A 27,553-nucleotide genomic window follows, 5' to 3' on the forward strand; every position below is an offset into this window, starting at 1 on the left:
GTGGGGACAGAACAAGAGGAAATGGTTGCAAGCTCAAAAAGGGTAGATTTAGGTTAGATATAAAGTCTTTTACACTGAGGATAGAGAGGCACTGGAACAGATTGCCTGGTGATGTGTTTGATGCCCCATTCCTGGAGACTTTCCGTTCAAGGCTGGACCAGGCCCTGGACAACCTGATCTAGCTGTGGTGTCCCTGTTCATCGCAGGGGAGTTGGACTAGATAGTCCTCAGAGGTCCCTTCCAACTCTAAGGATTGTATGATTCTAATCCTCACCCTATATCACTCAGCAGCATTTACAATGAACCGGGCTGCTGAGATTTTCCTTTTGCAGTTATCTCAGTGCAGTACTCTTTCCCCTGTACCCTTTCAAACATCAGAGTAAACAAGAATGAGTCTGTGCAGAACATAACTCCTTTCCACTCGGCATATGACAAGCTTTTGAATAGAGAATTTTTAGTTTTATATAGGACTATGAGACAATTTCAAAATACTGACAGGTTCTCACATCAGTAGCCTATTTTATTTTCAGTAATCTTCCAATATCTGCCTAAACCACGAATATACCCCAGATGCAAACTCTGTGAAACAGTGAGAAACTAAACAGTTAATGTTCCTAATGAATGATGCACTCATTCTGCTTTGAAAATGAAAATCTCTGTGGTGTGTGTGCACAGAACCAGTGGATGCCAATAAACTGACCCCTTCCTGCCCATCTGCATCTTCTTTAACTACTTACTTTGTCAAGTGATTCCAGGGACAAGAAATCAGCCAGGAATAGAACACAGCATACAGTAATACAGCCTACTCAAACCTCAACCTAGACAAGCCTCTGAGAGCTTCTCAACACAAATAAATAATGAAGATCAATATTATGAACATCTTTGGTGTAGACATATGTGTGTGTATCTGTCCATATATGTCTGTGTGTGTGTGCACATACATATGAGGTGGCCATTCTGAAAGGCAGCAATAGGCACACAAACTGCCTAGTTTATGATACACTGGGAACTTTTAGGACAGCCTATTCCTGCAAGGACAGGTAATTAGAGGAGATCCAAAAGACAAAGACAACTCACTTCAGCTAAACCAAATGCTGAACCAGCTGTTAAAATTAGGATAAGTAGAGATAGGTCTGTTTGTACCACTGGTGGCATGTTAACTACTACAGCTTACTTTTCTTTACTGATGAGTTACTTCCTTTTACAATTTAATGCATTTTCTATAGTTAAACTTTGTTTAATTTGGCAGTTCTCACGTGAAAGTACAGTGCTTCATAATGAAACTCATTTTCTCCTGAAATACTATACAATTATTTCTATAGTAGCTTCTGGACTTGAGCCTGTAATTTTCACTCCAAACTCTGTAGTGCAGTGCACTGCCTTTGAAAACCTCTGCACGGTCTCTCAATATTAATACATTTCTTCCAATGAAAGAATAACTGCATGATAGCACAATTAACAGCAGCTAATGCAAACAAGATTGGCCCAGTTATGCCAATCAAACACTTGATAACATCAGTATCTTCCTATATGGGTTAACTGGAAAAAAAAAGTAACTGTATTCATTTCATTTTGTTGATTCTTTGTCACGCTGTAACCATCTGTGAAGAGCTGGCATTTCTGTTGTATGAATCCATAAAAATAGTAGTCTCTTAATTTCCTTTTGGGAATGTGTTTTTAAATGGGGAATCCATCCAAACCATGGTGCATTGGCATTCATCTCAGGTGCTGAACGAAAGACATCTCAAGCCACTACTGCACTCTTGAAAACAATCATTGAAATTGGAGTTCCAATAGCTTTAAGTGCAGCTAAAATTAACAGTTCAGGCACTCCTGCCACTAAGGACAGCTTCCTAAAAGTGTAAGTGATACTTAAGTCACGGAGTTTCTAGGGCATCCAGCAGTAGATTAAAAAATATCCATTTACACCATATTTGATGTAAAAATAAAAGCCTTCCCAACTGCATGACCTCTGCCAAATTAATGAGGGAATTCAAATACACTGAAGATACCCATAAAATGGATTAATCAAGACTTTCTTGACCACTAGGACTGGTCAACAGATTAATCAAGAACACTGACCACCACGGAGATAAATTCATGCACAGCCAGCTACCTAACACAAAGCACTGAACAACTGCCTTTCCAAACGCAGCAACACAGAGGCAGGTGCAGGTCTACCAGCACTTCTGTTCTGTTCCTGGGGGAACAGGAACCAGCTACTGGTTCTGTGTCTGAAACAGACTAATGTCTGAACCTACGTGGCTCAGCACCCATAGCATGACACCATCACCAACTCCACACACGGCTGGCAAAAGCTACTGATACACGTCAACCACCAACAGCCACCAAGAGAGCAGTAAAGCAACAGAAAAGAACGAACTAAGCAGAAGAATGAATGAAACCAAACAAAAAGCTTACAAAAGATTTACTACTTCACTGCCTCTGTAATGCTACTCTCTTCAGCACAGCTAGTGTCTAGCCTACAAGAAACTCAACATGTAGGAGGACTCCACCGTTATTTTTGTTGTTAGGTAACATGCTCCTACAGCACTGTAAAACAAACAAATGATTAAAAACATGTGCTTAGCATGAGTCTGTGCTGCATGTGATAACAGAGCAGGGGCTCTGTGCTTGCATGTGCTAAGGAAATTTCCACTCCTATTGCTATAGCCAAACAGTAATCCTGTTTGATTGAAGGGGCTTAAAATGATTAGGAAATGCATTTGTTTCTAACTCGCATTCTCTAAAATACAGCCTAAATTTCCTTAAAATTGCATATCCCAGTAAGAAATCTGCTACAAAGAACATAAACCATAAAACATGAGAAAATAATCTATGCGAATGTTCACATCGCTTCAGTATTTTGCCTCCATACACTCTTTCTAAATGTAGAACAAAGCTTTCCGAAATGTAATTTGCCCAGTTCTAATCACTTCAGCTGTTTTCATGTATCTACATGCATACTTAGCATAATGCCTAGACAGAATGATAGATTTCAGACCAGAGCTACACTGATAATCTGATCTTTAATCAGGGATAGCTGAGGGGTCTGCAGTCAGCAGGTGCTCCCCTACACCACACTGCCCTGAGACAACAGGGAGCAAAATGTCAGCCCTCACTCTCAATTCTTCATTTTTCTTGGTTTAAAATGTCAGACAGTAGAATTTATACTGCATGTTCCGTCATGTTAACTTTTACAGCCACTTTTTAAAGAATACTCCAAAGAAATCCATTTCACTCACGTCACATGGTGTAAAGTGAACAGAATTCACCTATAGAAAAAAGCAAATATTTCAAATTCTGCCCAACACCTACTCACTTGAAAACAAAGCCTCCTACTCTAGACAAAAAATTACACCACACTACCCAAGCTTATTTCCTGCAAAGCAGCACTGCTCCTAAGAACAAAGCTATTCACTTAAAGCACTTCATCTCAGTTCCTTCATCAATATATTCTCCCCCACAAGGCAAATTATTTTCTGCATCCAAACACAATTAACTTTGAGATACACACAACTAAGAGAGTCTGCATAACACTTAGTCTTATGTCCCACTTTCTGGACATAGCACACAGCTCTTCTTGCACTCTCTCCAACTGCAGGGTAGGCTGTACCACAGCTACCAGCCCCCATCACCATCCCTTTCCTATGCTCCCTGCCCACCTCCTTCCTCTGCTGATCCTCCTCATGTCAGCCCTCTGCCCATTCCTGCTGTCTGCCACTTTCACCCCACTTTCTGCAGAAACGCTGACGCATTCTCCCTTCCTCTGCAGTTCCTGTCAATTCTTATTTCTCTGAACTTCCTTAGACTTCTGATACATTTCCTTCTCCCCCTCCTCATGCTTCTGCCTATGTCAGTTCCTGACCTGCTCAACACACATACCATCAGTGCTTCTGTTGCTGGATGATCCCCTTTCCTCCCCGTTTGTTTTTAACCAAGACTTCATCCTCTTCACTTTTTACCGATCCTCGTATTTCTTTCTACATGTTTCAGCTGTCTGTTGCTTTCTAAGACTGTTTCTTGCATTCCCCTCTTCTGTTGTTTCCTAGCCAAGTTTTTCTCCTCCCCTTAATTCCAATATTGACGTAATTTTGTGAAAGAAGTCTGGATTTAGTCCAAATGAAAAAAGCTGATAGTCATCTTAATCACAGGCAAATCTGGTATCCAACAGCAGAATCTCCTCCAGCTTATGTCTCTGTCCCATCAAGAACAACTGCATACAGTGAGCCTTCTGAATACAGAAGAGCTTGAGCTTGGTGCTAACAAACGCGAGGCGTTGGAAAGACTGGAGGATAAAAGAGAATCACCCTACTAACAGCCTGCAATAAACTCCACAGTTATAGACACCAAACTTGTGTTATTCTTATTCCCTATCTTTACCTACATTTTCGAGGTGAGTTTAAGAAGTCTGAGATGAGAAAAGCAGGGATTTTAACCTTACATGAAAACCTTCCCACACAGCTTTAGCATTATGGCTCTCAGCAATTCTGTTTTCCTAAGAACTTGTAAGCATCAGGGAAAGAGCAAAGAAGGAGCCGCCATACTGTATCTGGAGGCCAGAACACACTGCTTAAATGAGGCTCAATAATCAAAGCATTAAAGGAGTTTAAGAGCAGACATTACTTCAAAATAGTTCTTCAATCTCTTTTAAAAACAATGTATATAACAGTGACATTAATTCCAGTGGTCTATCCATTCAAACACTGCAGAAGAATGCACCAAAGGAATGAACAGAGGACTGAAAAACTTTCAGAACCCTTCATTCACAATTTTTCCCAACGTGAAGTTCTCACACAACTCATTACAACTTCAAAAACTAAAGCAAACATAAAAGAACCATCCTCTAGCAGTGGCAGTTTCTGCAAATAGCTGCTGGCATTATTCTTCACATATTTCTGGAAGCAGGGAGAGGAGCTGGTTATTTTGCTGGCCTGCCGCTCAGCCATGGATATTTGTAGCACCTGAATCAAAATCTCCCTCCTCACTTTTACAGCCATGGTCTGCATTTCTGCACCTACTGCAATACTTTTTATTAGCAAATGTTATTTATTCTTCTACTTCCATTGCCTTTTTTTTTTTTTTCACCCCTCTGTGCTTAAGTGAAGTATCATCTTAGTCGTCAGAGGATTCATTAGGAGTCTCTGCAAGTAAATACCCTCGTTCTTCAGAATCCTGGGAAACAAGTTAACCAGCCCCAACAAATTGAGTGCTCTAAGCTCAAAGTCTTGTTTTTCACTTTGCTTGCTTGCATTTCTATTTCTGCTTTCAGTTCTACCTACTTCACCACTCAGAGTTTGAAAACTGCAGCAGAACACTTGTTTAGATTTGGTAATACTTGCATTACCTTTATCACAACATTCTAGCTGCATACCATCCTTTCTTTGTCTCCTCACAACTCTGTGACTAAAGAATGCCTTTGTTTTCCTTGCTGCCTGCTGCTACAGTTAGAGAAACTCGATTTTCACAAGTTGGCCCTTTTCCTTTGCACATATTTTTCAAACACACAACTGTTCTCTAATGATCAGTCCTTTCCCCCCCTCCCCTTTTGGAAACACACTGTTCATTTGTGACATTCTTCTCTATATTTTCCAAGACCACAGTTTCTCCCATGATTTTTCCCTTCCTTGGGGTACGTTATATTTTTTGTGCTTTAGTAAATTAACTCTTCAATTCCACTGATTTCATCAGCTCTCAGTTTAGTGACTTTTTCCTCTAACTACAACTTTTTGGACTGTTTTGCTTTTAACTGCTGTGTTTTGCCTTTAATACACAATGATACAACCTCTAATGATTCAACAAACACTTTGCTTGCTTCCTGTCTCATCCACAGCATCCATCCAATTGCTGCCTCATGACAGTATATTCTCCTGCTCCTACATGTTTCCTCCTGTGAAAACGAACATCCCGGCTGTAACCACAGACACCCAACCATAATGTGGCTGAAACACAGCTCTTTTTTCTTCCTCTTGCCCTCTTCCTCCATGCCTGCCATGTTAGCAAACAGCCCAACCATATAACCAACAGGTTGCCTTCAACTGACACCTACCATCAAGCAAGCTGTTCCCTTCTGCCTAATATCTCTATGACATACATAGCAGCCTTTTGCTCTGCAATGCTTCCTTACCTCGTCATTTCATTTTGATTACTATGAAAATCTGGCCCTGACAAATAAACAGTCCTCAGTCACATCCATTTGTGACAGTACTGAAAAAGCTTTCTGTTCATCTTCTATGCAATGCATACCTCTCCCTAGCTGTTGTAATGCACTCACTTTTGCATCAAATGTAAGACAATGGTCTTTGATTTCAATGCCTAGAGGAAGGCAACACCGGTCAGCTCCTCTTCACTTTTGACTCTGGAGGATTGACTCCTCCGATCAGACTTACGTCACCCACCAGCACCCACTTCTTTTTCAGAATCATACATTTATGCTTTCTTACCAATACGTGGTTGGTAATTTTCTTATCATGCTCATTTTGTATAGCATCTACAAATCCTACTGAGCTACACACATCACTTTACTTAGAATGGGAAGGAGAGCAGGGATGGAACACATTCCTATATCAGAAAAATCTATAGAAAATTTTTACACGGTGAGTATCTCCTGACTTTCCGTTCTCTTTTTTTCTCCGCCAATCTTGTATCAACAGGAGGTTCTTCCCTCTCTTGCAACTTAATTGAATGTAACATTTATTTGGAGCCAGTGAGGACTGAAGGTAAGTGAGGCCTCTTGCTGCCAGTCCATCCAATGGAGAGAGCCCAGCTGGCCAAAGCCCCACAGAGCTGGGCTGGGGCGCAGGGACCATGGACAGGGCTGCCTCACCCCTTGTAGGACCTGGCCTTTTGCTGGGCCATGGGGCAAGTCCAGGGAGTTCCTGGAGACAGGGCAAAGCAATGGTAACCTGTGCACCAAAGCAACTTTAAGAAAGTAGGAGAGATAAGGAGATTGTTAAATATAGGTATGGGGAAGCTCAAATGATAACCAAAATAACAGAGGGGAGAGGTACTGAAATGAGGTTAGGGGCAACTTTTTTAAAGCTTCAGGTGTAAACATTACTTACTTTTAGGGAAGAGGGTTTGACAGCATGGTTCCTTAGCAGTAAGGCTCAAAGACTGGGGTGCTGGAGTTCTAAAAAGGGCTGGTCGTAACTTTAAGTATATACGTACACACATACCCTTATATATGTGTGTATATGTAACACAGAAAATGTGGAAAGTGAAAGCCATTAAAAAAATAGGGTAAGAGTTGATCTGAAACATTCATGAAGAACTACTCTACTGCATATGAATAAAAAACAAACCAAAGTGGTTTTCTTGTGTTCTGCTATCTATTCAACAGCCATGTCTTGTTCCACATGTAGACCATTAGGTGCTTTTGGGGATTAGGCTTTTGTCCTGTGCAATGACTTACAAAATGAAGGCCTCACTTTTACCAAGCACTGCCACATTTATGGTACACAGAACAACATGAAGATCAGAGGTGGGTAAAATCTAAGCAGAAAGAATTTAAGCCTCTTTCCACGTCTCTTTTTTATCACCAGAATGAAGAAAATGCAGTGGAGCTGGTTCTGAGGAACGCAACAGCACTGGAGAAAAAGTCCAAGGACAAAAGCCACAGTTAATAAAATACTTTGGAAACGTGTACATTTTTCCATTGAAATTCCCACCAGACATTTGGAATAAAGAAGCAGATGTCCCAAGGTGCACCAAGGTAAGGTATACAGCGATCTGTTTATACAATTTAAACTGTTATAACTGGCTGCACATTGTCTGCAATGTTCAAGGTCGAAGTTCTGTTTTATAATACGCACAGAGCTCCAGCTGAAAACCTGTAATGTAGCTCCTGTATTCCCACAACTTCCATCCTCTGTTTTCTTCTAAAAAAAAATAAAAAATAAAAATCCAACACCCCTCCCTAAGTCATAACACCATTTGTGTCATAATTACTTTTCCAGAAACATCTTTCAAGGCAGATGACAGAAAATTATGACTACAGAAAGGAAGCAGAAGTTGAACACAAAAAAAGAAGTTTTAAACACTGCATTTATGGAACTCTATTTAGCAGTGAGGTAAAAAGGACACAATTATGTTCTAGAAGGAGTAACTTACAGTGAGCACAAAGACATTACAGTTTGCAGATAACAGTATAGTAAATTATCCAAAATGCAATCTGAGTAATTTTCTACTAGTTCTCAGGATATACAAAAATGTTCTCTTCACACAGATTTCAAAAGCAAGCCAGTATCATGAAAGCAGCATTAAGAAGAGATAACTCCAGCCTCAAAGAAACTAAAAATACATAGAAAGAATAATTTCCCATAGCATGCATATGTATGCAGGTATCCAGTCTCTCACTCACTGATCATACCAAGCTGTTATCACCTCTTGCCCTCATTAGCTTTGCAGAAAGACAACAGAGCAGGAAAGATTAAAAACTGTAGCTCAGAAGAGAGAATGGCATTCAATGAGAGGTGATCCTTCCTGCCTCTGAAATTCAGCTGAAAACTGTGGGATTACCTTAGATAGGATGTAGGTGCTATGATTTCTGATAGAAAAATCTGCACTGTAAGTGACAGCGAGGAAGGAAAGGATTTGATACTGAAACGACACACTACACCTCTAGGACTGAAAACTGCAAATATATAAGTAATTTTAACTGTAAAATGAGGAACACGTTAAGGTGCAGTGATCATGGAAGAGGACTTACAGAAGAGAGGCAAATACAAACCCAAAATTACAACGCTGGTTTCCACGTTAGTTTCACTGACTTATAGAAATTCCTGCAGAATGGCTTTTAAATAGTTCAAAACAATTAAAATTACCTGTATCCAAACAACTAAGACCATCTTTGCCTACCCACACAATCCTCTCACTTCCATCTTCTCCATCTTTCCACCTCACATTAGCCCTGTCTACTAAAAACACACTCATCACAGTAGCAAGTGCTACTACAACTGAGGCATGGTGCTCCAGTAACCCATTACACTTCTGTCAGTGTTTCCACTCTCCACTCTTTCTAGGGAAATCCCAGCTCTAGTGAAGCTTAAGTAGGCAGGGTAAGCTTTGAGCCTGAAATCCTGACTTGGACACCAACTCTCAGAACACCAGCCCTCTGGTACTCTCTGTTCATGTAGTAGCCCAGACAATAGCCTCCCTGCCCCTCTTTCTTGGTCCAGAAGCAGTGTACCACAAGAAATGAACAGAGTAGGAACAACTACTTCCAATTTTTATGGGCTTCAGTGCCAGTCTTTACTGTAAGATTTAACTTGTGCTTCAAAACACAGTGGCACACTTGGATACTGTTCATTAAATCATTCAATAAGGTAATCATTTCCAAAAATATTAACGTTCACAGCTATTAGAACCTTTTTTCAGGCTCCGTTACAGTTTGGGTACTATTTTATTTAACTTACAGCACCTGAAAGAGAGAAGTGCACATTCCAAGTAATAGCAGATTTTTTAGCATTCGTGGCTTAAGAACAGTCACTAGCCATTCTTAGATCCTGTGATAATTGGAGACCTTGAACCAAACCAGTTTTAAGCTGAGAAGTCGGCGTTTGTCAAACCAGATTACTGACTTCAAGCAACCCCTCCCCCCATCACGTGACCGTGCTCTGGACTCTATCAAAACTTGTTTAATTGTAGTCATTATCATACATACAAAGATTAAACAGTAACCTGTAAGGGCCTGAGACATACTGTTTGTAACGTAGTTTTGGTAAAAGCTAAAGAGATTCCCATCATTTTGCTAAACAACACCCTTGCTTAACAACAATACAGAAATTATACGACTCCTTTCCCTTTGAAATCACACTGTACTCCAAGAGCATACCTTTCCTAATCCCTTTCCCACTACTGGCAGGGAAGGATCAGCTTCTCTCTCTCCATGCTTTTCAATAGGCGCTGCGCTTCTGGTAATCTCAAGGGCTGTGGTCAGCCATCTGTCATTGCTCCATACAATCACACAGGACAGGAAAACTCCAGGTATTCTCCACTGCCATTAAAAATCAATCCTACTTTGCAGCTGACAGAGGTCAGTTAATCCAAGTTCAGAAAACACTGATTTAAGGCAGTACCATCGCCCACAGAGACATAACTGGTAAATGATACTCATATAACTGTCCAACATCTTATTGATCCCCTATCTTAACAAGCCTCTTTCGCTCCATCACTGAAAGCAAGGCCTCGTTAACTGAACCCTTAAGACACTATTATATACCTACTAATTAACTAAGACAGAATTACAAAACTGGTAGCCAGCAGTGTTACTAAGTGCAAAAAGCTTCCCATTGGGATCTGGAAACGGCTCTCTTTGTTTGCACTGAGGTGCACTCAGGCTGAGAAGCCCCACCAGCCCACAGCTGCTGCACAGCCACCCCACATCTCTGCTGCAGGGCAGTGCAGAGCCAGCTCTGTGGAACATGGGCCGTTTCAGAAACAGATTTGTGAGGAAAAGCAGCTGAAGGACATCCACAAAACACGACAATTTAGCAGTAACGAGAACTTATTGTGTTTTTTAATATACGTACACAATGCCCTGGGAGACAAAAACAACCATCTTCCATCACTTGGTAAAATCAATCTATCCACAAAGCCCATAGCCAGTAAGTTTCAACTCACCTACAGAATCATGGAGAATCACAGAATACCCCGAGCTGGAAGGGACCTATGCTGAGTAACACATTCCCTGAATCACACAGAGCCAACCCTCCCAGCTTCCAGAGCTGCACTGTACACTGCAGCAGCACACACTGGAAAGTGATGCTTCACACGTGACTCTGGAATAGCAGACGGGTTCCCTGTGTTACCTGTACAGTTTTAGATGCATTTTTTTTTTAATCCTTGTTCATAACAACCCGATGAGCTAATTCCTGCTTGGCCTTTTGGAAAGAAAAAAAAGTGCTGAATGCTGACTTCTCTATTACACAATTTATAGACAGATTTTTATCAACAGATTGTATTTAACCTGAAAAACCTGGCACTTAATTTTGAAAGACTTCAGTATTTCCAAACTTAAATAGTGTAAAAATAGATTTCACAGTTTTGAAACCATGAAAATTTGTTTGTTGTTCTTGATAATGCATAAAGAGAAAATGAGCACTTAAACACAGACTGTGTAACAGCAGTAAGAATGGGCAGCAACCACTGATATTTCGCCAAAGCAGCTAGATAGATCGATAAGATTAAGAAGGCTATGGCTAATGCAATCTCTCCTCAGCTACTATGCAAACTTCAGTTAGATCTGTAAGGCACATTCGTTATCAACTTTATCATAAAAGGTAATTTTTGTATCTAAGCAAGCAGTGTCTAATATCTGAAATATGCAGAGATACAGGCTTCAGCACCCTGACTGAGCTCCTTTAAAAATCAAGCAGAGGTATATCAGCATCTGATACACGCACAAACGCCAAGCAGGCAGATGAAGTAAGAAAGGAATCCCACTGATTCAAAGCTTTAAATGCACATCATTCTTCTGATATTAAAGAAGCTTCCAAGATGCAGCTCTCCGAGTTGGATTTTTAAGGCATGAAACTATAAATTTCATGCCATTATATAGAGATTTCTGTGCAAATGAAACATGGAAAAATGAGCATGAAAGAAGACTGACTTGAAAAACAAAAACTTTCTTCCATGTTTCTCTCTGAGAAATGATGTGACATTCTTGCAGTTATACAGCCTAAGAAACCGAGGCTGCCAGACCAAATTTTGTGAAACCCACAGATAAGAATCTCTTAATTCTAGCAAAACTGCTTTTAGTCCAAGTGCTTACACTAAATTATATTTTGTGTCAATCAATTACCAGGCAGCTCTACCACACAACTTTAATGACTCACTGTTACAAATATTCCTTAACAAAAAGTTACCTTTGATACAGAATTGTTGATCTTAAGACTATCAGGCTAACAACATGTAATTAAACGCAGGCACTTAAGTGCAAGCTTGCATGGAAGAAAATTACCTCGGGAACAAAACAGTAATTCCTTCTGTGCAGATTATTTTGAATTCAGCTCCTCGCTTTAGTGGTTTTGGGAACTGGCAAAACAGGAAAAGCTTGAAAAGGGAGTTTAAACCCCTAACCTGGGTTTTGTTCAGGTAATAATCCATCGCTGGTGGCAGCTCTTTTGTAAGAAGGGACACTAACTACTGGCAAGATCCTTCTGCTGAAGAGGCTCTTTTTAGAATACCTGCTTACTGCAAAACAAATGAACTTAACGCATTGCCAGAACTGATGTAACAGGTAGATGGAGAGATTAATCCTCATCACAAACAAGATCCCCCTCCCACAAGTTACTCCAGGGAAGCTGCTGGGGAAATCGAGATACCGAACGGCTCCGTCTCTCTGTCTCATTGTGTGCATATGACAGGGATGAGGAATGCGCTCTCACTGTGTTCAGACCTGTCCCAGATTTCCGTCTGATTTGAAATGGGAGGGAAAGGAGTCTCCTTCTCAGGGAAAGCACCCCGTCTCTCACACCGGCGCTGGCAGCCGCCCTCCCAGGCAGGGCTGGCTGTTACCGTCAGCTTCAATGACACATCTCAAGATCTCTCAGAAAAACAAATAGCCTTCTCCCCCAGACAAAAGCAGCTCAGGCTGCCCGCGAGCAGACAAAAAGGACCGAGCCGTGGCCGCCGAGCGCTGAGGGAAGTCCGACCCGGAGCGGCTCACGCCCGCCGGGGCCAGGCGCTGCCTCGCGGCTCCCGTGGGGCAACCTTGGCGGGGGGGCATTCCCGCTTGCGGGAACGGGAGGAGGATCGACCCCCACCTGTGCAGGCAGGCACACACAGGAGCACGGGGGAAGGCGGGAGAAGACCCGAGCGCCCCGCACGGCGGCGGCGGGGCCGAGCGCCTCAGGTGTGCCGCCAAGGACGGCGCGGAGGCTGCCGAGCTCCGGCCGCTCCCTAGGTAAGAGGAGGGCGGCACCGAGTGCTTCTCCCGGAGGAGAGACGAGGGCTCGACTTCCCTCGTTCCCGGACTGCCCCTGCCGGGCCGAGCCGCCCCCCAGGGGCCGGGGGCAGGCGCTCCGCCGCCCTTCCCCCTCCCTCTTCTCCCCGCTCTCCCCGCTTCCTCTCGCCGGCGGCCGGGGGCGCCGCTCGGGGCCGGGCGGGGAGGGAGCGGCGGGAGCCGGCAGCGCCGGTAGCGCCTTGTTTGCCGCCGCCAGGCCGAGGGGCTGCGCTGCCCGCGCCCCGTCTCACCTCCTCGATGGCCGCCACCGTGTTCCTGCACTGGGCCATCCGGGTGGTGAAGTTGGAGGCAGTAGGTGACTTGTAATCCTCATTGGTCTCGGACACGAATTCCGACACGGAGATCTGGTCCGGCATGGCGGGGCGGGGATGAGCGGGGCGAGGGGAGGAGAGAGGGGAGGGGGGGAGAGCGGGCGGCTCCGGGGGGAGGGGAGGGCCAAGGGGGGCTCCCCCCTCACATCGCCCGGCAGCCGACGGCGGCAGCTCCCGCCCCGCGGGCTGCGGCGCGGCGTTGTTCCTCCGCCGCCGCACAAGGAAACTCCCCGCACCCACACTCCTCCTTCTCCTCCTCCCCGCGCGGTCACGCAGCACCGGCGCCGGGCACACGCCCAGCGGCGGGAGCGGCCTCGCAGCCCGCCTCTCGCACACACACAGACACACAGACAGGGCGGAGGCGGGGCGCGGCCGCGCAGCGCGCCCCCCTCCCGCCCCGCCGGGACCTGCCGCCCTCAGAAGATGGCGGTTCCCTCTGGACCCCCCCCCCCCGGCTGTGTGAGGGGAGGGGCGGGCGCTCCCGCGGCCGCGTCCCGCCTTGTGTTCTAACAACAACGACCGGCACGGAGCCGAGGGCGGGAGGGAGAGATGTGCGGGGTCCGTCTGGCGTGGAAAGCGGCCCCTCGGGGCTGCGGGCAGGTAGCGGGGCGATGCCTCTCGCACGTGGCGCCGGGAGAATGGAATTTCTTCAGCGAGCATTGCGGTACGGTTTTAAAGGAGCCAAAGGAAAGTCTGAGAAATGCTGTCACGGTCCCAAGAGGTCCGCGCAAAAATACTGCATAACATTTATATCTCGTTTCTTAGAAAGCTTTTTCTGTGCTGGAAGAGGAAGCGTTGCTGTCAGAGCGAATGCTTTGTGCTTTTTATATAAAGCCGCTAGGATGAATTGAGGCTGAAAATGCAGGAATCAGCCCCAGCTGTGGGGTTTGTCACTGAGGTGGAAGAAGAGCGGTCCGTGAGTTGTCACTGGGTGTTAGGAGTTGCCACAGTGCCTGCCGTGCGGGTGCAGGGCTGTGATCTACAGTGGTGAATCTTCCTAGCCTCACAGCACTGAGGACTCCCAGCCTGGTAGCACAGAAAGCTTTGTGGGTCAGTATTTTGGCCTAGAAACCCTCCAGCGGCCTCTCAGTCCCCTCTGGTGATGAAGTTAATCACTTTCTATGAGTGATTCTTTATTACCGCGATTTAAAACTCCCCCGGGAGTTCAGAGGAGCAGGCAGGTACTCTCGTGCTGTGTTTGTAAAACGTCCAAGTAAACAACTGCAGGCCTAAGCGGATGTTAGTACCGTTGGCAGTCTTTGCTGGCACTGTGTTAAGTTCTCCTTTAACATAGATGATGAAGTTTGTCAAACATATTCCTTTTGCTGATGGTAGCAAAGCAGGTGAATGAACAGTGGCTATCTACATGTGCTCTCCTTTTGCAACTCTTAGTTTTTTTTCATTCCGGTAATTCCTTATTTTCTCTCAAAGAAATTGTCACCGTTACTTTGCTTTTGTCTCCCTGCAATGTTGTACGATAAATTCTTCCCTCTCCTTGTTAAAATCTGTGCTTGTTAATGAGGCACAGCATGTAGAGTATTTCAGTGTTAACATGTTAAACTTGTCTGTGTCACCAGCACTTATGACCAGGCTTAGTATAAATACTCATTCTTGCTAAAAATATATGTGATATTATATCTTCATTTCTGTATCAGCTGATGATGATATCATTGGAGCATTACCTAACCTCAAACTATCATCTAAACTTAGCAAACACTGATATTCTTAAACTGTCATATCTTCCTTTGTGGCATGTTTACTTGTAAAATTTGAAGGGATTAAAAACTTGGAGTCTGAGAGGTAAATACTGGGTGTTACAATGTTGGAATAGCTGTATCTGATGTAGTCCAAATCTACAGCCTCTAGCAGTTGCATCTTCTGTCTGATAGTATATGCATCTAAACAGTATCCTTATACTATGCGGCCTTAAGTTCTGTAGACCATGTTTATGCAGCAGGTTAGGTTAGATGATTGCAGTGGCATCCCCTGATCTTTAACTTAATAGATTCAAAAATCTGCCATCCTGATTAAGTTCCTAGGTACTTTGGTCTGTCTTTTTGCTTAATAGGCTGTTTTTCTCACAACTCTCCTTCATCCTGGAGCCAAATACGTGTGCTTAGTTCATTCTGGAAGGTTTTCCAGAAGACCTCAAATGATAATTCCAAGCTCAAAAGTTTGGGGAGCCTACTACTTCTATTAGCATTTTAGGACAGTAGTTAGTCACAATTGTTCTACGTTCCAGCTATTGCTTGTTTTTCTCAGCGTGTTATTTGGTACTCAGGCATTTCTCCCCATAAGCGTTCACATATGAGATGAATTCATGTAATGAGATGATTTCTAAGTATTGTTTCTTGATAAAGCAAACTTATTAAGTCCTCTTTTTTTAAGAGGCCCGAGCTAACTTGAACTGCTTTGTATTGGCCACAAACCAGGGTTGTGTATGCAGATGGTGACAGTGGTTCAGCTGACACGCAGTAGCTTGTAATTCTGCAGTAATGTTTTATTAGTGTGTGTGAGTCCAGTATCTCTCACTGAAAGGACGTTTTCTCAGCCCTTCAATCATTTTTATGGCTGTGACACCTCAGTAAATTGTCTTGGCTTCCTGTTCCTTCTCTGACATGTTCAAGAGTCTCATTAGGCGTTCTGGTTCCAGTGTCAGACTGGTTCAGCATTATCCACTCTAACCTCTACATATTTATGAGCGACACTGAATTTCAGTATCCAGTCCCATTCTTTGATCTGTAACTAAGCTGCTCAGTGGAATGTCTCAATAGTCAGAGAACTGTGAGCAAGGCTCACTTGTGCTGGTCTTGGTATACTCTTTTGTCTCCTGGTTCTGCCTGCCTGCCTCCCTGTGTATCTTCTCTGGCTTTGGACACTCCTTTCTCACCTGCAATGAATACTAGATAAAACATCACCATCTTTGACCCGGTCACACAGTTAGAGGGTGCAACTCCTTTTCTAAGCTTCTACTAAAGAAAGAACAAAAACATTTTTCAAAGATTCAAGCTCTGCGTGTTGCTCTGCTGAAAAGCGTTTGATCTTGTGGATACACACAGGGCACATCTCTAGAGAGTGCTGAGAAAGACCGGGTTTAGGTCTCTTTCCCTTGCAGAAGAAAATGAAAATCAGAAAACTCTGTTTGTACAAATATTTCTTCCTACACTGACTTCAAACCAGCATTAATGTTTCCATCGACAAGTACTGTTAAAGGCTGAGTTAGACCTTCAAAATCACAAGATAGGTTTTAAAAGAACTGCTTTCTTTCTCTTTTTGTTTCTTGTGTCTTTAGAAATCATATCTGTATGCCAAAATAGTGATTTTTATCACTGTCAATAAGAACCTAAACCACAGACCTGGTGCTATACAGACACAAAAGAGTCAGGCAGTCTCCAGAGATGTGAGAATCCAAAATTAGCAAGTAGAAAGCTAGTTGAGTGAGTATGAGGAAATACTGGACCTCTCTTAGTCTGTGTGACAGACAGCGTGTGATCTTGGCACACAGGCTAAGGCATTTTAAGTACGATCCTCAAGAGGGATTATAAGATTGGTTTGGGATATCGGGGGTGGAATCATTGCAGAAATTAGGTTCAGTCTGGGCGAAGGCACACAAGACTTGTGTCCTTAAGGTTTTATCAGTTCAGAGTCGGATGTTAGCATGGTGGATCAAACAGAGGTAGAAGTTAATGTCCGTTCAATAGAAGGACGTGCTGAAGGAGTTGTAAGAATAGCAAGGAGAGAACACGATGAGCTGGTTAGCATAGCTGATGATCCCTCAAGCAGCTGCCTGGAATAGGACTCAAAATGTGTAAGGGATTTCTTTTTCCACAGCAGTCATGTGTCATTATTGCCCTTTACCTACTAGCTCAATAACAGGTTCTTTCATGGTATTTGCTCTCTCTATCTTCCTTTGATACCGCTGGTTTTTCACAGAATTTTCTTTGGTAACTTAAAGTTTTAGGAAATGTTTTTTTCTTGACCTTCATTGTAGGTGCTCAGCATTTCCAAGGATTCTGATGCTTATTTATTAGTTTGGTTGAAGATGTGATTTGTGCAACAAGGAAGTGATTCACAGAAAATCTCATCAGTCTTGTTTATCTTCAAACTTAAAAAATAAGCATGCAAATAAATGTGGTCTATTGGCTGCCAATTACCAGATGAGAATTTTCGAGCAGGTAGGTGCTAAACTCAGAAAATGATGGGTGCATGTAAGGCAGAGCGGATAGGTAAAGCACTGTTGATAAGCCCTCTTACTGGATCCTGTGGCTTTATCCAGAGGTTTACAATATTTATTATTCTTGAAGTATCAGATCCCGGTGTTCAGTTCTCAGATAATCGCTTTCAAGATAGACTCCGCTCTCCAAAATTACTTCCTGTAATTTCAGAGAAAGGCTTCAAGTTGTGGTTTCTAAAGGTGTAACACCCTATAAGAGCACACATTTTTGTTATTTTTAAATTACACCCACGATTTTGAAGGTCCAGCTCATTTTGTAATGATCCTAATTACAGTGCCTAGCAGCTTTAGAATAGCAGCCTGTCTGCTGTTTAGGAACGAACTTACGGCATTACTCTGTTGATAATAGTTTAATCTGTTGTATTTGCTCTCATGTGTCTATTTCTAGAGACTGATTTCTACAGGTGGGTTATCCCTATGTCTAAAAATCCTTCAAATTAAGTTAGTTCAGAAAAGATTCTTTTTTCTGGTGTTTTTGAGTTTGGAAATGCCTACTTGGCAGCCTGTGTTACAAGCACTCTTTAATATGCGGTCACATTCTGTTGCCATTTCTCTCTCAGGCTTTTGTGGAGAATTTACAAAGGTCTATTTTCTATAGTATTCTTTGTAATAACAGCACTTGCACCTGGAGGAGTAGCATGTAGACAAGGGCAGGGAAGGAAAAAAAGGAGAACAGTACTGGTATTTGTGCCATTTCTCTCAACATTTCCCAAGGATACTCTTAACTGAAAAGGAGGGTGTATGACTTCAATGGTGAAACTAAAAAAGTCTGAGTCTGTAAACCCTTGAATGTAAGAATTTTTTCTTTTGGACCTTGACAGAGCTGCACCTTTTTTTTTTTTTTTTTCCCTAATGTTTAAATTTATTAAAATACCTTCTTGTCACACTACTTGTAAGCTGTGTTATGGATGACTGTGTGTATTTTCCTATGTGTTACATTCAAACATTTCAGGTTTTGGAATCCAGTGTTCACTTCAGTGGATCAGGCTGAATCTTTCTGTGCTGCTATTTCAGGCTGCCCTCCAGAGTTGCTCTCCTCACAAAGCCTCAGGCTGGACTAGGTTGTGTGGATCAAGCTGCAGGCCCTTGAGCCATCTCTAGAATTAGATGGGAAGCCCTCAGGGCTACCAACAGCTAAAAACTTACCTTGCTGCAGTTCCAATAAGGCTGTTCTAACGCTGCTGCTGTACAGATTGTGTTTTCACTGCGTGAGCTGCCTCTTCACTCTTTGTCGTTATCCATAACCACCACAACCTCTGGGCCTCAGTTCTCATAATAAACCAGCCTGCTCACACGAGCAGAGAACAGTATCAGAAGGGGAAGGCCCAGTCTTTTCTGAGAAATTACAGAACTACCATTCAGTCTCAGAATCAGCAGAAGACCCTGCATTCAGGTGGCAGGAATGACATGGAAGTCATCTGAATCGTGTTTAGGAATGAAGAGACAAAGTGAAGAGAGAAGATATACTTTTGGATTCAGGAATTTCTAGAAAAAAAGAAGAAAAAAAAGCAGTCTTATTTTCAGACACAAAGGAGCTTTATTTCTCTCTTAGATTTGCTGTCAAAGAGAGACTCCTCAAAGTCAGTTCAGAAAACATCAGTGCTTCGTTACCCCACTGGAATTTATAAGGTAGACAGAGAACCTGAAGGTTGTCTCTTTTCAAGGAGACAATTCAAAATACTATGAAACCCTAGGAAATTAAACTTAGTGCTGTCTGGCCACGACCTGAGCAGGATGGAGGAAGGACTGTTAAAAAATGGAACTAAAACTGCTGTTACCTGCTTTTAACATGTAATATAGAAATACAGAGTTTCCCCGCTGCAGTAAGTCTAGGCTTGAAACAGAACAATTTAACAGAAAAAACAACCCTGATTGGTCTCCTGTAGTCAGTCTTCCAAGCAAGACTGAAGCATGCAATCATGTACTTGGTGAATATCTGTTAAATAAAATATGATGACCTTTAAAGTAGAGAATATATTAATAAACAAAAGGAAGTCTTCTGGCCTGAAGTCTTCTAGGCTTGTAGGAGAAAGTCCTCAACTTACTTTTCAAACCTCTATCAGATCACTAGCCTCGAATGGGAGTGATCTGACAGTGATATAGTGGCTGCTATGGATGCCTTTCAGGGGACCATCTTTTGCTTCCTTGGTTGCTTGCCCAAGGCTGATAATCAGGAATCCATGAGAAATGATAGAAATGCTGGCTTACTGTGCAGGGGAACTACCTGGCAGTGAGGGACATGGCAGGCAGCAGGCAGTACAGAAAGGAATTCTCTTCAGAAATTGTGATCCCACACTTGTGATCTGTGTGAGCAAGATCCTGCCCTGCGTATGGTTCTGACTGTTGTACTCTACTGATTTGCCACTTCAGACCTAGAAGGTGCCTGAATCCTCATATGGGAAGTGCTTGCACAGTTCTGAGTATTGTAGTGGAAAGAGCCTACAGAAAATGTACGGCTTGGGCCAGGAGCTGTCAGGCAGGAAGGATGCTGCAGAGGTCATTCCCCCATGTTATACTGAGAAGACATATTTTGTATGGCATCATGAGATCTTTGTATGGATAACGAGAGATGAAAAGAGAGTGTAGTCAAAACTTCAAATTTTCCTTGGGGTTCACTAGAACATGGCCTGACTATGAGGGAGGAAATACGAAATGACTTTCACAGGTTTTAAAAAAAATCATATGGGACAGTTGTAGGTGAAACCTTATTTAGATATGAGTCCAGTGCAGTAGAAGCACTCTCAAAGGAGAGCTCCTGTTCTATAGTCAGTGAGGAAATACTGTGTTATGTAAGTTATCTTAGGCAAAATAACACAAATGTCTGCAGGGTATGCACGCTCAAATTGATTGCTGACCTTTGTTCATTGAGGAAAATCTCAGTTCTCTTTCTCACTTCTGGATCTCCTCACCACAGACTTGTTTTGGCTGTCTTTTGAGGTTACTCATACTGTTAATAAATTTCCATCTGTATTTGTTTTTTCTTAACATTACTTCTAGCACTCGACATACAGAAATTTAGAGTAAGTTAGTATGAGGAATCTTTGTGGCTTGCAAACATCAGCCTGAGAGGTACAGCTAGAGAAAGGGGACCTGGCAGTACGTGCTAGGAGTGGACAAAAACCTGTCCTTACTAGTACCGTTTGCACTGTGGCCATTAGTTTGCTCTTTGTTTCTAAGGCATTCCAGCAAGGAGGTGCTTTATCAGACATGGCACTTTCAGAATGGAGATGACACTGTCTTATATACCACAAAATTGTCCAGCTGGAGACATCTGCCTGAGGCAATTACTAACCCTGCCTCCTCTTCCTTCAAAGGGCTGTAAGGTAGACTAAGCTACAGGTTCCCATATGGAGTTCCTGCTCAGCTGCTTGTCTCCTTGGGTGTGGATGTGGGTGATCTGAGGGGCCTCGTGGAATTGGAGTGGATGTGAGCTGTCAGAGTTTGAGGGGTGAAAGGCTGTAGCACCGTCTAGTGCAATGGTAAGGAAGTGGCCTTTCAGAAAGGTCAGGAGGTGAAAGAAAAGAAGTGGTGAGGACAGAAAGAGAGAAGCTGAAGGAGTAGCAAGCATATCCTTTCTTCTTCCTCCTACACAACACGTCATGCTAATACAGGGCAGCCTGATGAAGCTGTCCATTGAGGTCAGTGGTGCTTGGAAGGACAAAGGAAAACCTGACCTCATCTGTCCAGCATATTGCTGTGCTAGAAGGTGGCAGGCAGGAGAAGACTCACAAATCAGATCAGCTCTAAAATATGCAGACCACTGTCTTTGCAATACAGAGAAATATTAAATCTAAATCAACAAATTACTTTTACTTGTGTGTTCTTGATTTTTTTTCATGATGGCCACAGGTAGAAGTAGTAATCATTCAGGCCTGTGATTGTTGCCTGTCTCAGTTGCTGCTGGCTGTGGAAAGGGAATTGAGACAGCACATCACAACAGTCATTTATCTATAACGCATACAGTATAGAAAGCAGATTTTGAGTGTCTAGAAACCCTGGGCTAAGATGAATGTGAGTGTAGAAGTGTGTCATTTGAAGGAGAGATATGTCCTACTTGGTTTAATGAGTGTTGATCGATTTTATTTTGATGCTCTTTCTTGTTTTACAGGGTGAGGACCTGCTCCATCTTCCATTTCAGACTGTGCTTTGCATATCAGGATTTTATTTACAAAACTCCAGTTCAGTTCTGGATCTGATTTTCTGAAGTTATCAAATATAAGCACTTTCAGAATGGTGGGCAGTAGATTTTCAATTGTATCTCTGTCTTACACTTCCATTAATAGCCAGAGAACATCTAGGGAGTTTGGAAATTTTTCCTTGTGTCAGGGAATTTTTCTAGAGACAGTTGTCAGCAGTTCAAATCTACTGCTTAGGTAAACCATCCGCCTTTCAGGATTGAGACACTGTTCTTCTCTTTCAGAAGCAGATGGGTTAATTGTTGTGGCTCAACATTATTTAGCAGGCATGACAGCAAACATCCGCACCCAAGAACAGAGCATGGCACAGCTCCTTTGAGGGGGACAGCGTGTCACATCTATACTGGTGAGCTAAGTGGTACGAAAGTGGGGCACAGCTCCTCCTAAATGACCATGAAAATGTTGTAGTCACTGGCCTTTATGAACAGCCATGTCTTCTGCAGTGGTTTTATGAGTCTAACCTCTCTTTCTTGGTATTTAGTAAAAGCTTCTGAAAATGAAACGTTCTGATTCCGATGTACAAAATTAATTTAAACAATTGAACTAAGAAGACCTCCTTACATTTCCTTGGAGAAAAAAAAAGAAAAAAAAAGTATTTTGTTCAATACAATCATTGTTTTTATGTAGTTGAGCTTAACCGCTGATGGACTTAACCATCTGTTTGTGTCCAGTACCCAGAAATGGGTGAGACGGGTATATGGAGATTTTGGCACTGTGTTTAGGAGCCTGTTTTTGTATGTGACTCTGTCTCAGACTGACAGGCACTTCCTAACTGTGTTCACTAATGCTGTGGCTGGCACCTCATTTTGCTAAACCTAGCTGCCTCAGTCACTGTGACCCTGCATGCTGTCGGTTTGAATTCAGCATTTTGTGGCTTTCAAGCATGCCATTGTATTTCATATACTCTTAGAGCCGGTCCAGAGGAGGATAACTAAAATGGTCAGAGGGCTGGAGCACCTCTGCTATGAGGAAAGGTTGAGGGAACTGGGCTTGTTCAGCTTGGAGAAGAGAAGGCTCTGGGGAGACCTCATTGTGGCCTTCCAGTACTTGAAGGGAGCATATAAACAGGAGGGAGAACTGCTGTTTGTGAGGATGGGTAGTGGTAGAACAAGGGGGAATGGTTTTAAACTGAGACAGGGGAGGTTTAGGTTAGATGTTAGGAGGAAGTTTTTCAAACTGACTGTGGTGACACTGGAACAGGTTGCCCAAGGAGGTTGTGGATGCCCCATCCCTGGAGGCATTCAAGGCCAGGCTGGATGTGGCTCTGGGCAGCCTGGTCTGGTGGTTGGTGACCCTGCACATAGCAGGGGGTTGAAACTGGATGATCATTGTGGTCCTTTTCAACCCAGGCCATTCTATGATTCTGTGATACATTCTATGATTCTATGCTGTCGTCTAAATAATTATGTCATCTGTTCTCATTGAACTTGTCTTAGCAGTATAGCCTTAGCTATGCTTACATCTTACCTATTTAAGCACAACATATTAGTGAATCAACACTAATGCTATCTAGTTTAAAAAGCAGTCCTAAGTACGAAATTGCTGCCAGGCATTTTCCAAATTCATGGAGGGGTCTGGCAACGTTCATCCAGATGCAGGAGGATAGATGCAAAGGCTATACTTGGATAATGCTCTTCAGTGTTAAGGTAGACTCGATAATAGAGTTTCTTAGAATACACTTTTAATGTTTCTGAGTACATTATGAAATTATGTGGGAAACTGTAAACAAGTGAAGGAGCAAAGCATAAGGATTAAAATCATCTTTGAGGCTATTTCAGGAATAGCAGAGGCACTTGGCACTAGAGAAATGCGCATGTCAGAAATGAATATAGTTAGAACCTGAAGGCTTATAGACTTCAGAGAGAAAACAGAATGAATTAAAACTGAATCAATACAGAAAGATGTGTATTAAATTTCCAGGCTCCCTTATAACTTAAAGAGTTTAAAGAAACAAAATAATTTCATTAAATGGGCAGGGCTGGAATAACTGACTGACTTTAACTCTTTGAAGATAGCATTTATAGTGGTAATAAAAAATCCACTACAAGCAAAACATTTTAGCTTTGAACTTTATCAATTCAATCATTATTCTACCACTAAGAAGAAGGCAAGAAAAAAACCCAAATGTTTATTTATGTGACATTTATCAAAGGTAGTGGACTAAAGCATAAGCACAAATAATAAAAAAGATTTGTGATTAATGGAAATAATAGGAAAAAAAGTCAAAGAGAAAAATGGGGGTTTGTCTGAATTATGTGCACTGTTAATGTTTGGAGAGTAACAGATGGTCTGAATAAGGCTTATGAGTTCTTCAATATGTACAAAAACCAGGAGCATTTCAGCAGAGACCTTCTTCCATTGTTAGCAGCAGCTGATCCCTACCAGGCTTTGTAGGATTAGTGGACAGGCAGTGACAGACTCTAGTAGAAATGTACAGACCTGTGGGTGCCCCGAAGTTCAATCTTTTTTTGTGTGTGTGTGCTTGAGCAAAGCTGCACTAACTCTCTTAAGGTATCTGCTAGTCTTTCTTTAGGTGTCATCGTACAGTGACTGAAAGGTAGTGAAAAGCAGTGCTGAATATGCATCTGTCAGTGGCTAGAAGAAGGTACCATCAGTACCCAGAGGAAAAAAACAGTCTGTTGTTGAAGTCAAGATAGGAAGAAAGGAGGGCACAATCATGGTGTGCCTTAAAATGACAAAAGAAAAGATGCTGCCTCAAAATATGGTTTAAGTAGTCCAGCAAGAGCCAACAGTTAGAATCAAAGGAGATTTAGCATCCTGTTCTGGAAGCCTTTTTATGCCTTGGCACAAAAATCTGAGCATATTATCAATGAAGAGAAATGAATTACATGCCAGAATGTTGCTTGTTGTGTAGTAGCTTGTAAGTTTATCTCATTAAAACTAATTATTAAAAAAGTCCTTTGTTTATGTTAACACTTAGAGAATTGTAAATGAATAAAAAACCAAGTAATAACAGCTGAATTGTGAGTAAGATTTCCAGTGCAGTAATGCATGTGTGCAGTGCGGTTGCATCCTCTGAAATATGTAAGGGGCTTAAGGCAGCCCCTCAGTTCCTCTGTGTTACCATCCTGGGTAATGAGGAAGATCTGGCTGCCCTGAACAAACCTGTCCATGTGGGTCAGAGGAAGCTGAGCATGAGGATTTGCCCCATGCTTCTTCGGGGCATAAATGTCACAGGAAGTATCTTCACCATATTGAGAGCTGATGCAATCCTGTCCCTCGTGAGACCAACAGGGAGGCTGCCCAGGAGGTTCAGGCTCTCTGAGGCTATTAATTGACTGTTAGCTTTTCCTCTCCTAAATTTAAAAATACCTGAACAATGTTCTTATTAAATTTATAAATCCTAATCTAAAATCTTTGTTGCTTTGGTATTCACATAACTAGTCACACTCATCGGAATTAGATTGTCTTCATGAATTAAAGGAGCAGAATTTGATCATTATTTCTGTGTGATTCATTGAAGTTTAGGTTAAGAATATCTGTAAATAATAAAGTTTCTGCAGTTTAAAATGAGGTGTGTGGTTTCTGAACCCCTCTGAAGTGAGGCCACTCTGGTACATGCTGTAAGCAATCTAAGTTGACGTTTATAACCTTACAACCTATTTTTCTCCTAGAAGAGAGTAATGAATAATGCAAAAATTTGAAATGAATTCCAGTAAATGCTTCAGAGCAGCACAAATACCATTTTGAAAGCCAGTCAGACTTTTTCTCTTTAGAAAAATCTTTTGAGTTTTGGAAAACTTAAAGAAAATGTTGAGAAAAGAAAACGTTGAAAAAATGCTGCACTGTTTCATCTTTAACCAAGGAAAAGAATTATTACAGTAAATTGAAAGCAATTCATGAGAAACAAGCAGAAGATGTGATATAAAATCCCAAGGAAATGACATGATTTCCATTCACATAGTTTCATTATCTTGATACTAACAGAGAACAAGTTGCTTTATTTCCAAAGTATCCTTTTATGATAACTCTCAAAAGAGAGAGTGCACAGTTGTTTTCAACCAAAGGTAAAAATAATTGGCTTTATGATACCAATCTTTTTAGAAAAAGCGAAGGTTGGAGGAAGTCCTTTAATGCAGGATGTCAAATTATTTGGGCACAATGATCATTCAGGCTTGAGTAGTTCTGTATTTGCTTTTCCACAGAATCAGAACAGGGTGGGTGCACTGCACTAATGAAAGTTCTTCACTTCCTACACTTAATGGCAGCTCCTTTTTAAAAAATCAAGAGATTACACTTTTCCCAAGTAGGAAAGGAATAAACATAGCTGCAAACAGTTCTTTGGTTTCTATAACTGTACTAAAAAAATGGAAGATAGGAAATGAAAATAAAAATACTTGCCTCATATTTATAGTCCAGTTATACACAACAATTGATGGAATCCCAGAAAATGCAGTTGATGTTCACATACATATATAATGAGATTTAAAGTGCCTATATGTTAAATATGTATCATACTGATGGGTTCTTTATAAATGCATAAGAGAGAGATTTATTATTCATATCACTCCAGGACTGCACTGGATTCTGTTCAGTAAAAAGCAGGACGGTGTGTTTCCTTCTGCAAAGAATACAAAACTCCCCTTAAACAAACTGGTGGGATTCTGGACCTTTAAATTTGAAGCGAGCTGTTTGATGGGTAGGGATGGTCTGCAAAATGTGATGTAGCCGTAATTGTTAAGGTCTGTGACATATTCTGTGTGGTTGAAGCTGTTGTATCTATTCCTATATGCATTCAATTAAATAACTCATCTTCAGTGATGTATTCTAGCATACTCCTGGGAACAAATCCAATGTCTTTAGCCTATTTTACATGAAAGCAATTATTGTAATGTCTCTAATGTCTAAGTGGTATTGTCATGAGTGCCATTTTAGCATGGTCCAAAGTATTTATTTATATGAGTTTATCTATCTGCTCTTCAAATTTATTATGCTTTCAAGAATATCCACAGAGTCACATTAGCGTTTTTGTATCCCACAGCCAAATGTTCAAGCAGAATTGAATATGACATAAATAATCAGAGCTCTCGTCTTCTGTTTATATAAAATGACCTCTTGCTGGTGCTTAACCTTTCCCTTTTCTCATCCTACGTTCCCTGCCTAAGTTCCTGACAGCCTGTGAATTATTTCTTCTAATTCTGTTTCTCCCTTGTGCTGTGTGATGCTAGTTCGGATCTGCTATAGACTACAAGACGCTGTCTTGAAATCTCTGGGAATGTGAATGTTATAGCAGTCTGCAGAAGGAAAGTTCTGTCTCACGTTACTGCAGATTACCGTTATCTTACAGCAACAGTAAAATGTGCCCAGGAGCACTGAGTGCTCGGTTGTGCCACTGTTCAACTCAGTGCAGTTCTCCTTTGTACAATTCTGCTTTTCCCGAGGTGCAGTGGGGATAACGCTCTGTTCCAGAGGATGCTTAGGCCTTGTGCACTGATGTGATCCTTAATGTTACAAAACGTCATTTTCATAGATCATTATTAGCACAGCCTAACTTCCCTTTTCCACAGAAGGTGCTATTTTTGTGTAAAATTCTAACCAACAGGGAGGTGGCTGAACATCCTTGTCAATACTGTTGTCATTGTCATGGATTAGTACCAGTGGCTCACTTCTGCTAGTTGACTTTGTATTTAACAGGCTCTGTGAACTCGTCAGCTTTGATTTGGTGATACTTTGGGCTCACTTTGTAAAAAGAAAATAGACAAAATGGAATGGCATGGCAAAACACACTTCAGTGTGAAACATAGGAATGGGAGATACACGTGGTTCAGTTGGCAGAGTTTGTTGGGATGTCCTGGTTCTCTTTCTGTTGGGTTATGTTACCATA

At 42.1% G+C, this 27,553-nt stretch overlaps 1 protein-coding gene across 4 annotated transcripts in view; it reads right to left on the reverse strand.

The window, feature by feature from the left end:
• Positions 1–13,363, reverse strand: part of ASAP2 (ArfGAP with SH3 domain, ankyrin repeat and PH domain 2) — an 88,860-nt gene extending 75,497 nt beyond the window's left edge. For 3 of the 4 annotated variants that reach the window (XM_048936931.1, XM_048936929.1, XM_048936928.1), the window contains exon 1: positions 13,198–13,363. In XM_048936931.1, coding sequence (XP_048792888.1) covers positions 13,198–13,323 — 126 coding nt within the window. In that variant the 5' untranslated portion in view covers positions 13,324–13,363. Of the gene's footprint in view, positions 1–10,623; positions 10,643–13,197 lie in introns of those variants that run through there. The other variant, XM_048936930.1, reaches the window with a different exon arrangement.
• Between the last annotated feature and the right edge of the window lie 14,190 nt (positions 13,364–27,553).

Source organism: Lagopus muta, chromosome 2, assembly GCF_023343835.1.
Source record: "Lagopus muta isolate bLagMut1 chromosome 2, bLagMut1 primary, whole genome shotgun sequence".
NCBI lineage: Eukaryota > Metazoa > Chordata > Aves > Galliformes > Phasianidae > Lagopus > Lagopus muta.